Source organism: Ambystoma mexicanum, chromosome 1p (genome assembly GCF_040938575.1).
Source record: "Ambystoma mexicanum isolate Mex_15411 chromosome 1p, UKY_AmexF1_1, whole genome shotgun sequence".
Lineage (NCBI taxonomy): Eukaryota > Metazoa > Chordata > Amphibia > Caudata > Ambystomatidae > Ambystoma > Ambystoma mexicanum.
Window position 1 is genome coordinate 873,655,967 of NC_090921.1, and position 11,699 is coordinate 873,667,665.

Below are 11,699 nucleotides of genomic sequence, written 5' to 3' on the forward strand. Positions count from 1 at the left end.
ATTGAATCGGAGACCTTCGAAAAACATGTGACCACTCTGATACAAAGTACTCCTCGAACAACCAAGTTTAAACGCTTGCGCACTAGGTTTCTCAATGGTTTGAAACTCACTGGTCACCTTCAAAGACTTCACAGCAGCCTGGATCATACAGCCTTCTGCTTCTCATGTTAGGTGTGCCACACCTGCGCCTCAGGCACCCCTGTGTCAACGTCCCAACAAAGGGAAACAAGCATCTTCAACACGCAAAAGGCTCCCTTCTTAATGTTCGGTTTGTTCCACGGAGCCCCAGATCCCAAACCATGCTTGAACCGGCCTTCCAGCTGCTGTTACTGTTGCTACTAAACGCACAGGTTTCCCTGTTGTCTCTCATGCTGCTGGGCTGATCTCCTTTTATACACATGCAGCCAGGTGTGGATGTCCAATCATCCCTGCCTGACCACAATCAACAGGACATGCCTGGCCTTTACAGCTCTCAGCAGGCATCCTCCCTTTACCAGTATCAGAGTGGTGAAAGAGTGTGGTCCTCATTGTTCTTAGTTGCTTCTTCTTCGTCCCAGTACTGTCAAGTGTCAAATGGAGAGAAATGAGGGGAACTGGCTAATAACACCCTAGGAAAATGGGGGAAAGGGTTGAGTTGGTCACCAATAGGGAAAGTGGGATACCATGTCTCGCCCAAGGGAATTCCACTTCCAGTCCTCAAGGACCCAGATGAACCTCCCTCGCTTCTCCACCCCTAGGGTCAGGATCCAAGAGCGATGGCCTTTCCCTGGCAACCTGCGCAGAGGATCAAGGGGTCTAGGAGTGAGCAAACCCTCAGGTTCATTTGCTGCACTTGCTGTGCAGAATTGTATCAGGTGTTGTGTCTTACTGAAGATGGACAACATCTCTGAGGTGAGGTACTTAACCAATGAGAGGTGATGTCCAGGATGCTAGCAAAAAAAGCCAAGGATTTTTGGAATTTCTGTCTGGGGAGGGTGAGATCTGTTATGGCTGAATATTTTCCTGGCCTCGCCAATCAGTTGAAGGACACAACTGATTGGCATCTGGCCAGAGCAATCTTCCACAAGTTCATGTGGTTAAGGGGTCCATGTTATATGGATATCTTCACCTCAACAGTGAACAGGCAGCTTGACTGGTTTGACAGCTGGAGGACGGATCCGGAGGCATTGGTGACAGATGTCTTCCTACAGAACTAGGGTTTCATACAGAGTTTGCATTTCCCCCATTCACCATGATCACGAGGAGTCAGAAGGAGGAGAGCAAGAGTGGTCCTGATGAAGCTGACCTGGTTTAGGTAAGCTTGGTGTCCAGACCTGCTGGAGATTTCTACGCAGATGCCAATCCCTATTCTTCAGGATGAGTCAATCTTGCCGAATCCAGCAGGCCTTCAGAATCCACTTGTATGCATGGATCACTGAAGCTCTTTGCCTAGTACATTTCTGGGGTACCTGTCGAAAGCCAGGACATTCGGGAGAGGTTGAACACTTCATTGAGGAGTACGGAGCCCACAGAATGAAGAAATCCTACAGATCAGCTTGGGCCAAATGGTGTAGCTGGTGTTTGGAAAGAGATATGCATCCTGCTGCAGCTGATGTGATTCATGCAGTGAATGTTCTTGCAGCTTTAGCAGGACAAGGTAAGAGGTACACATCTGTAAACACCTGGAGGTCAGCTATTTCAGAAGGCCACAAACAAGTAGGGGTTCACCTCTTGTAGAGCATTCATTGGTATGCAGACTTCTTAAGGGAATCCACTCTCTGTGACCCGTAACACCTAAATACTCTTGCTTATGGGATGTCAATCAAGTCTTGCAATTATCTAGGAAGGGGCAGACAACAACAACCTTTACAGGAAAGTTCCATTAGCTGAGCCGACTACTGCCCTCTGTCAAATCTCATATAAGGGAGTGTCAGATGTCAGAGCATTGGAGTTGAACAATAAGAGTCATTCTCCAGAAAGAGTGACTTTTCATATTAACATGAGAATTAAAACGAATATCAGGTGGGTAACATAGGCGGCTTTCCCGGACCGGCATACGAGGTGGTGACGGGGCAACTTAGGCCCCTGTGAGAGTCAACACTGTTAATCATCCTAAGGAAAACCTCTAAAGCAGTTTCAACCATAACCCTATCAAGATTGGATAAGTGGTGTATGCAGCAGGCTAAAATAGATATAGCCTGTTTTGGAGAACATTCCATCTGGGGAGCAATGGTCTCTACGCCTGGAAGATATTCTGATAGCCACAGAGTGGTTGAATGAATCACTGTATACAAATGTTTACTTTAATCAGATTGGCCCAGCAGCTTTGTTGGTGGTAAGCCTTGAACAAGCATTATATGCGCTCCTGGTCTTCAAGTAGAATATGCATTTTCCATACTAACGTTAAGGAAGGACATGATTTTATTAAAGATACGGGAGGTGAAATATTATCCCACCCGCACAACTGCTTTGTAGCAGATATTAGTTAGCTGGGAAAAGATGTATCATACGAAATGCTAAGAACCTAACATGAACTAGGAAAAAGCAAGCACGCTAGAAGACAGTAAGGAGAGGCAATGACAGGGTGAATTTCACTAGGTCAGTACAGTGGAGATAGCGATCGTCTGCCCATCACTGAAGGGAAGTTCTATATTTCTTGTGTCTCCACTCTTCAGGTTCAGAGGCTAAACTGTCCGATCATAAACAAGCAGATCAGTTCTGGCAAATGCGAATGATGTTGAGACTTGAGTTGCAATACAAGCAGCGAAAGAAAGAGGACGAAGAAGCTGGTGGAAAGGGAGACAGAGATCGTGATTCGACACATAATCCCCTCAGTATAAACTACAACAGATACTGTGTTATTTGAGATTTACAGTTTGCTCTTGTTCAATGTACTTGGCTGCTTGAGAAGTAAACGGAAGAGTAGAGAATAATAATTTGCCTCCATGGGCCTCATTACGACCGGGCGGTAACCATGGTTGCCGCCGGTAAATTACCAATTCCGCCATGGTGAATGGCAGAATTACCGCCCCATTCCAAGGTTGCCAAGGGCGGTAATTCCCCATTCACCATGGCCCTTCCCCATTCCCATTTGAGCCCACGTACGGCTCAATGGGAATGGGGAAGGTAGTAATTACAGTACTGCAAATTGCGGTACAGTAATTACCTCCAAAACCAGCCGTTTAGGGAGGACCCGTAAAGGGACCTCAGAATTGGGCAGTAAGGGATTACCGGTGCCCTTACCGGTACTGGTAATCCCTTACCACCTGGGTCGTAATGAGGCCCCATGTATTTAATAGAATCATGACTCTGCTTAACGTTGGTAAAAAAAAAAAAGTGTCTGTATTCTGCACAAATAATTCTCAGTTCATGTAGGCATTTCTGAAAGTAAAAATGTAAAATTACGACTGTCTTTTTCCCCATTACGGAGTCCCATTTGGGTTTGGAGGAATTACTTAACGTGGTAATAGATAAATGCAAACATTTTGCAGCACCAAAGAGGGAGATTTAATCACCTAAGGCGGGAGAATTTAATTCTAGGTCAAGACCGGAGGCTCGGATTATGCTCCATTTTACTCTTTACTTCTCGAGCAGCTTAAAAACAACTGTATAAACAAACAAAACACTACAACATCGAGAGGAGATAGTGTCATTTGTAGTTTAACTTGATAGGGTGTTAAGTCCATGTGACACGGTCATCCAAACCTGCTCCATCTGAGGCTAGACTACCCCATGCTGACTGAACCTCCTCCTCGTTCTTTGCTGCTCGAGCAGCAGATAAGTGCACATTTCTTCTTTCTTATTAAGAGTGTTGTGTTTGTTATACAGGGATTGTGAGGCTGGTTTAAGGTCTGCACGCAACTCAGACAATTTTACTGTGATTGAGCAGAGCGCGATGGCAGTGCACGCAAGCTGTCTCAGCACCAAATTCCTCAGAAGCGCGACGGCTTTGGTGCTTTGGTTAGGGTTAACTGCAGGGGCAGACTGCAAGGAAGTCTGATGCAGGGGCGCGACGGGACAGAGTTCCGGCGCTCGCCTGTGCACTTCACATGCCCCAATCTAATGATTGCATGCTAGTGATGGCAGCAGCACAGGGGTCTTCAGAGCCTGCATCGATTGCGCAGCCTCAAAAGAAGGGATCATATATGCATCTACCGCTGACCCGGCATTGAAGCACTATCCGAGCCCGTCAGCATCGCAAGGGCTTGCAGCATCGCCACCTGGTGGCCTCGGAAGGACTTTTTCCTCAGATTAAAGAGCAAAAGTTCGCCTCAGCACAGTATTAGCCCTACCAAGGCCTATGCCAGGGCACAGACGGGCTCAGTCCCAAGTGAATACTGAGACAGCAGCTGCCCTGACCTTCATTACTGATATAACAGGGGCAGACACAGGTACGCCTGCAGATACCCAGTCCTCATTGTTAGCGTTGCCAGCCTAACAGTAAATCATGAGACAGAGAGAGCATAGCTCCACTGACGAATCGGATGAGCCGCACTCCAGCCGCAGGTTGCACCCTTCCATGGGGCGTGTGGTGCAGAAGGACATCTGCGCTGACTTGGGCCGCTCAGCAAGCAGCAGAGAGTGATGGAAGATTTTCTGGCCTTCGTGTAAGGCATGCAGGAGCTCAGGGGTTACAACCCAGAGAATCTGCATTAGAAGGCAAGGAAGGGGAAGACACAAAGCCTGCAGGGCCAAGAGCGCTCAGAAACTACAGACACGCCGTGCAGCAAACACAGCAGGAGTAGAAGAGCAAGTTCATGGGACAGCAAAGGCTGAGGCAGTAGAGGGGATACCTCCTCCTCAGATGATCAAGATGAGGTTAGCTGGGCAGTGTTAGGGAGAATTCTCAAAATGTGCTAATTTCCCTTACCTTTTGAGACCCCCAGCAACTTTGCTGGATTTCTAGGATTTGATTTTTTTACCTGGGAAGAGTTTGAGCTTTTTTCTCACTCCAAGTATTTTGTGTGTGTTTTACTTTTGTGTTCTTTGGTTATGGAGTTTTAAAACAACTCCATTGGCATCATCTTTTTCTGTGTGTCACACAGCACCTTCAGTGCAGTGGCATAGGGGTGTCTTTCTGACTCCCCAAGGTTTAAATACCTTCTCTGGGACTGACTACCGTCTCCCAGAGCCTGTAAAGTTAAATTGGCTTTACTAGTCTTTTTACATTTACTGACCCAGCACACACTATCTTCCTATAGAGTGCTGGAGGGGTTGCCTAGCTTCACCGGGTCAAAACACTCATCTAACAGCAAAAGGTTACCTTTTTCTACTTTAAATGGCTGGTGGCAGTGGTTTAGATAACTACTGTGATTTTTCCCGACCGCTAACAACGCTAGATAAAAATCGGGTCAGCCATGTATTTCAATATGGCACCCCAGACCTATCTGTAAAAAAAGACTATGGTCATCATTTTTCGCCATTTCTTTTAGGAAAAGTCCTTCTTGTGTTTGTCTCTGCATGCCAAACCAGGTTTGGTCCCTTTGTTCGTTGGCCTTTGGCGGGCTTCAATGCTGAAGCCCTCCTCTGGCGCCTGAGTGTCTGGGGTGGACAGGATGTGAGGAAGGTGCCCGAAACTCCCTGTGCTTAGTTTTCTACGAGACCTGAATGCACTATGGCGTGATTGGCCAGCTGACTGTCCGGCAAAGACAGCCAGAGTCGACCACTGGAACGAAAGAGCCGAACATGAGCTGAAGGAAGAGGACTGATGCAACTCCTGGACGACTGGTGAAGCCCTGCTGCAGGTCCAAATTGCCTGTAACTCTAATCGACAGAGAAGCCCTTCAGGGTTAACTTCTTCCCTTGAGTTTGGTGGGAACAACCAACTTGTAAGCCACCTGGACACCATCCACATTTGGTCGAAATTCATTAGAGTGCTGTTGAAAACCAGTTAGCCAGAGGGAAGGAAACCATCTTGTGGTCTTTAAGGCACTCACACCTTAAACCGACGTCTTGCTAAAGCTTTTGGCCTCATCCCTGGGCAGTGCAGGAATCTCCTGACGTCCTCCTTCTTGTTCCCATGATTGAAGCTCAGGAACAGCAAGGTCTGCTCGAACTGCCAGCAACAACTACCTTAGCTACAGCTCTTCTTCAATAACAAGGTACTGTGCAAACGCGGTGCGGAACTTCGAAGGCTTGTCCTTCCCTAAACATTCGTCAAACTTTTCGCCTAGCCAAATTCTTCTAAACTCTGTGGCAAAGACTTTACCGTTACTACCAGAACTGTGCTTTCCAATACAAAGACTATGAACCATTGACTTTGGCCCAGGCCTATGAGATGAATTGCTGGTTGTAGTTACTGAAAACCTTTGCCCCGTCTATGAATTCATTTGTGCTGTTGATTCACATAACCTTGTCTTTTTACCCCTTTTTAAAGTATATGAAGTACCATTTTGCTCCCACTTCATTTGAGAGCTAAACTTGTTCATTTACTTGCCGGTTGTGTGTTTGTGGTTTATTAGTGTGTGATATTGAGCTGCTCTTGCTAGTGTAATATTTTATAACTGACTGAGTAAATAAATGTATATTCTTTTACCTTGAGTTTGTGTTGTTTAAATCATGGTATTAGTTGGTCCTTTGTGTAACTTGTTCTACTGCTCACTTAAACACTTGAGATAAGTCTCGCTGCTCAGGCATCACTACCACTTTACTGTGTAGTACAGGCATGTACCAAAGGTGAAATTGTGCTTACACTTGTGGCCCTAATTGCCTGTAGTGTTTCCAAAGGGTACTGCAAGTGATTCTGCTTTACGGGCAGATCCCTCTTAATTAAGCACAGAAGAAGCGAAGATGTATCCTCGGACGCTAAGAGACCGTGCAAAGCGACAAAGAAAAGGAAGCGGCCCAGGGAGGAAGACCAGAACTTATTTGATCCAGACAGTGTCGTCCACCCCAGGATGGCTGAGTGGGAGCCCCCAGAGAAAATCCCTGCCTACCTGGGGAAACTTCTGCACATGCCCCATGTTAAAGAGCCCTGGAATTAAGCTCAAAGCTGAGTGCCCCCAGCCTTGTCTCCCCGACATGGTGGCAGAGACCCCGGGCATTGATGAGCCCATGCTTACTTTTATGGGGCGCTTACGGTAAAGACACCAAGAAAGGCATTGATAGATCCTGAAGCGTGTGCCAGGACAATACGTTGGATCTGGTGGGACCAGTCGCAAATATTTGGCAGCTGGCGGAGGAAGTCAAACAGCAACATGCCGTCGACCCAGACGTCCTAGCAGGCTCAGCGTAATGGGCCATATGCCTTCTTGGGAATGACAAATTTGCCCTGGCTACCGAGTGTAGGAGGTCTAGCCTAGTAAAGATTGATTCGAAGCTGGGAAAGCTTGCCTCGTCAGAAGCAACGGGAGACACGAAAGGTAAGTTATTTGGAGCAAGTTCATGCCCCTCTTCCCCGTGTAGGGGAAGAGGGAGAGGATGGAGGCACGGCGGGGAGCAGCAACCCGCTAACACAGGTGAGAATCGTGCCGCGGACAAACAGGTGTGAATACCACTCCAGGGGGGGGCTGGCGCAGTGCCTGGAAAGATGGCTAGACATCACTGAAGACACGTGGGTGTTGAAAGCACTGCAAGGGTACTGTTTAGAATTGTATCAGCAGCCAGTACAAGCGCAGCTGCCCAGACCCATCATGTTTTCAGCAGAAGACGAGCACCTGCTAGGGGAAGAGATTGCGCAACTGCAGCGCAAAAGACCAATCGCACCGGCGACATGTGGTCCAAGCTGCTTCGTGAGTAACATGTTTCTAGTCAAACGGAAAAGCAAACTGCAACCGGTGATAAATCTCAGGGCGTTGAATGCCTTCTTAGTGCATCATCACTTGCAAATGGAGGGCATTCACCTCCTGCGAGATATCCTTCAGACCGGAGATTGGTTAGCAAGGATAGATCTGAAGGATGCTTACCTCACAGTGCCCCTTGCACAGCAATACCACTGTTTTCTGCAGTTCATTTGGCAGGGCCAGAGATGGGAGCTCACCTGCCTCCCCTTCTGACTGGCATCAGCGCCCTGGTGTTTCACCAAGGTAATGAAACAAATAGTTTCCAAGCTGAGACAGCAGAGCATCTGGCTCATTGTCTACCTAGACGAAGTGTGCCTGATGTGCCAGGACAAGCAGCTCTTAGAGGAGCAGGTAGCGTACACAGTCAGGCTACTGCAGGACCTGGGGTTCCTTATCAACTGGGACAAGTTGGAGATCGCTCCGTCCCACATGATGGAATTCATCGGCTTAGTCATGGATGCGGCAGAAAGGACCCTCAGCCTACCCCTTGCAAAAGGCAATACGATCATGTCGAAGGACCAAGTCTAGTTGAGGGAATTGGCAAGGCTAGTAGGGCGCCTTGCGTCGTCAATTCATGGAATATTGCCAAGCCCTCTCCGCTGTCCGGTGCTTTAGCGCCTCAAGATACAGCCTCTCTTCAGGGGCCTCTCATAACAACCAGTGTCCCACTCTCCCCAAAAGCAAAGACAGAATTGTCCTGGTGGTTTCGTCACATGGAGGCTTGGAATGGGAGAGCGATTTTCAGATCCTCCCCGGACCTAGTCATAGCATAAGATCTCAGCTGTTGGGGCTGGGGAGCCCGATGCAGGGGGATAACGACCGGAGGAAGGTGATCAGAGCAGTAGCTCAAACTCCATATCAGTTGCACAGAGTTGCTGGCAGGCTCCTTCGTGGTAAAGTGTTGACGTAGGAGAGGGCACAGTGCTGTGTACTGCTCAAGAAGGATAATGCCTCTGAGGTCCGATACATCAATTGGCTAGGGGGGGTGAGGTCCAGGATGCTAGTAATAATAATAATAATTTTTCATTTATATAGCGCTACAAACCCTTGGGCATCTGAGCACTGCTTAATGTTCCCCACAGTGTGTGGTGCTCATTTATCAACCTCAGAAGGATGTAAGGCTGAGTTTGGCCCTGCCAGGATTTAGACCTGCATTAGCAGGCTCTGCACGCATGTCAAAGCGAGAGCTCTACTAGCTGCGCTATCTGATCGGTCAGGGGAGCTAGCAAAAGACTATCCGGACGGTCAACACGGCACGCTCGGCTATAGCAGCAGGGCCTGCACGTGTGGAAGAGCATCCTCTGGGTGTGTGCAGGCTGCTCAAGGTAGTAAAGCTCTTGAAGCCTCCTACACCGAAGTACTCCCAGGTGTGGGATGTTGATGTGGTTCTCAGACTATTTCAGTCATGTCTGGAGAACGAAGCATTATCGCATAAGGCTCAGTCTGCTAAACTTGACACCTTGCTGTGTCTCAGTTCATGCAAGAGGATGTCAAACGTCAAAGCCTTAGAAGTCAGTAACAAGTCTTTTTCACCCTCAGGGGTGACATTACACATCACCAAGACATAGAAGACCGGGATTAGATCAGTGATGTATCCGGCCTTCCTGCATCAGCCGAAACTGTGCCCAGTCAAATGCCAGGTAGCCTATGAAGCTTTGAAAGCACAGCTTAGGCCGCCGGAGCAGTCCAGGCTGCTGTTAGCCTTACAAAAACCGTTCGAGCCAGTACCCTCGGCTATGCTAGCCAGATGTGTGCATAGGTGTATGCAGCAAGCAGGCATTAATATCGAAGTTTACAGAGCCCACTCGGCTCGAGACGCTATGGCATCCAAGGCCTTCGGTGTAGGGACCCGCCTAGAATATATCAGGAAGGCGACCGATTGGTCTAACAAATCAGTCTTTAAGACCTTCTACTTTAGGCTAAATGAACAGGTGTCGAGGCTGGTGGTAAGTAAGCTTTAAACTAGCATAATCCAAGCCTCTGGTCTTGACATATAATTTATATTTTCCCTACTATAGTAAGAGAAAGTCATAATTCTATTAAAGACACAGAGGCGAAGGATAATCCCACCCAGGCAATCGCATATACGTATGCATGTGAGGGTTATGTGTGGTGCAAGTGCGTCAGTAAATCATGTTGCGACTGCCCGCCCTGTGGTTGGCCTTCATTCTGTGTTGATATATTCCGTTTCTTTCCATGAAGGTGAACAGCAGGATAGTATTCGTTGGATATAAGAGCGTTCACCAGTTGGGATGCCAGTTTGGTTCAGAGGCAGAATAAGAAGGAAGATGTTCAGTCAGTCAGGGGTGGTCTAGCCTCAGGTGAAGCAGGATTGGATAACCGTGTCACATGGACGTAAAGACCCTATCAAGTTAAACTACAAAAGACACTATTTCCTCTGGATATTGTAGTTTGTCCTCGAGAAGTAAGGAGTAGAGTGAGCATAATCCTTCGCCTCCATGTCTTTAAAAGAATTATGACTTTCTGTTACGATAGTATGGAAAATCTGCATTTTCTCATTGAGTTGCATTGGGGTTCAATATTGTAAGAGGGCTGAAAGTAAAAACAGCAATATTTTTAAAAGATAAATCAGGAATTGCCCGCCTTAATAGTGAGTGAGGGTTGGCATGTACGGTAATAGGGGTTGCCATAATTGTATTCTCTCCCCTCCAACAGCGGTTGCAAAGAAAGGCAGGAGCTCTACCTGACAAAAAAGGCAAACCCTGTTTAAATCGTGTCTTGACTGACCTTAATTTTAGGGGGAAAACTGGGTTGGCAGGCAAAACCAGTACAGAGGTGCCAAAGCTGCAGCATTGTAAACAGGGCAGTCAAGTCCCACCCAAAATCTGTAAATGCCCACTCAGCAGCGCTGTGTGGGCATTTAAAGATGTTAATGTCACTGGTGTGTGTCCAACTACATTAGCTTCAGGTCCCATTTGTATTCAGTGCTGGCTACACCTGTTGCCCATGTTGCATTGCGCAAATTATTTGCATACCTCACTTTCTCACTTCTGTTGTTTATCAACTGTTCTGTTCTTACCTGTGCTGCTCAAATTGATCTCCATCTTCTGACATCACTTCTTCCTGCGAACAGAAAATGTTCTCCGGTCTGTTGAATGCTGAACGTTGGGAATGTGGTGTCATTGTGCTTGTAAGTGGAATGTAGGACCGTGTTTAGAGAACGTGGAATGTGTTCATCTCTTCAGTCAATGGCTTGTAGACAACGAAGCCTTTCGGCTCACCTCTTCTATCACCATGATACTATCTTCGTTAGCAGTAAGCTGCAGTTTATGGAAATAATAAGAGGACTTTAGTATAATGATAACAGCAGAGGTTCTCTTCCTGCTATCAATAAAGTAGTTTCATGATATATGTATGGCATCTGTCCTTCTATACTGCCGGTCCAGCTGGCACTGTAGAAAAGTGTCTTATTTGTGCAATCTTTTTAAACATATACACAAATCTGTACTAAAGTAAATACAATTATTTTGTCTTGTTTGATCAAGCAAACACACATAGATTCCGATGTTTGTATCCACCTTAGGGTTTCCTGAGTGTGCAGAAATGATTCGTTATATACTTGAAATTTTCTTTCCACAGTTTATAGGCGACCTTGATTGCCAATTCAGAGATGGCGGCCAATTTCCAGCCTTACTCTTAGCAGCAATGTTAATTGATCCTTTCTCTGTTTCCTTAAATGAGCTCCCCGAACTGGCTTGTGGACATCACGGGAAAGCGATGCCGTATTGTACAATGGATTTGGCGACAGTAACACTAATTGTCGAAAGCCTGCGTATTTTAATTTGTTCGAGCTTGTACAATTGTCTGTAAAGCATTTCCTGCTGGAAACACATTTTTATGAGACGACAGGCATCGATTTTTGTTTTTCTTTCGTAAGTGATTTTTCTTGCAATTATATTGTGGTGAGATTAAATTGTA

At 46.9% G+C, this 11,699-nt stretch overlaps 1 protein-coding gene across 1 annotated transcript in view; it reads right to left on the reverse strand.

The window, feature by feature from the left end:
• Positions 1-11,064, reverse strand: part of NUDT7 (nudix hydrolase 7) — a 242,761-nt gene extending 231,697 nt beyond the window's left edge. The window contains exon 1 of the mRNA XM_069652888.1: positions 10,801-11,064. Within this exon, the coding sequence (XP_069508989.1) occupies positions 10,801-10,904 (104 nt within the window). The 5' untranslated portion in view covers positions 10,905-11,064. The remainder of the gene's footprint in view (positions 1-10,800) is intronic.
• Positions 11,065-11,699: the final 635 nt, after the last annotated feature.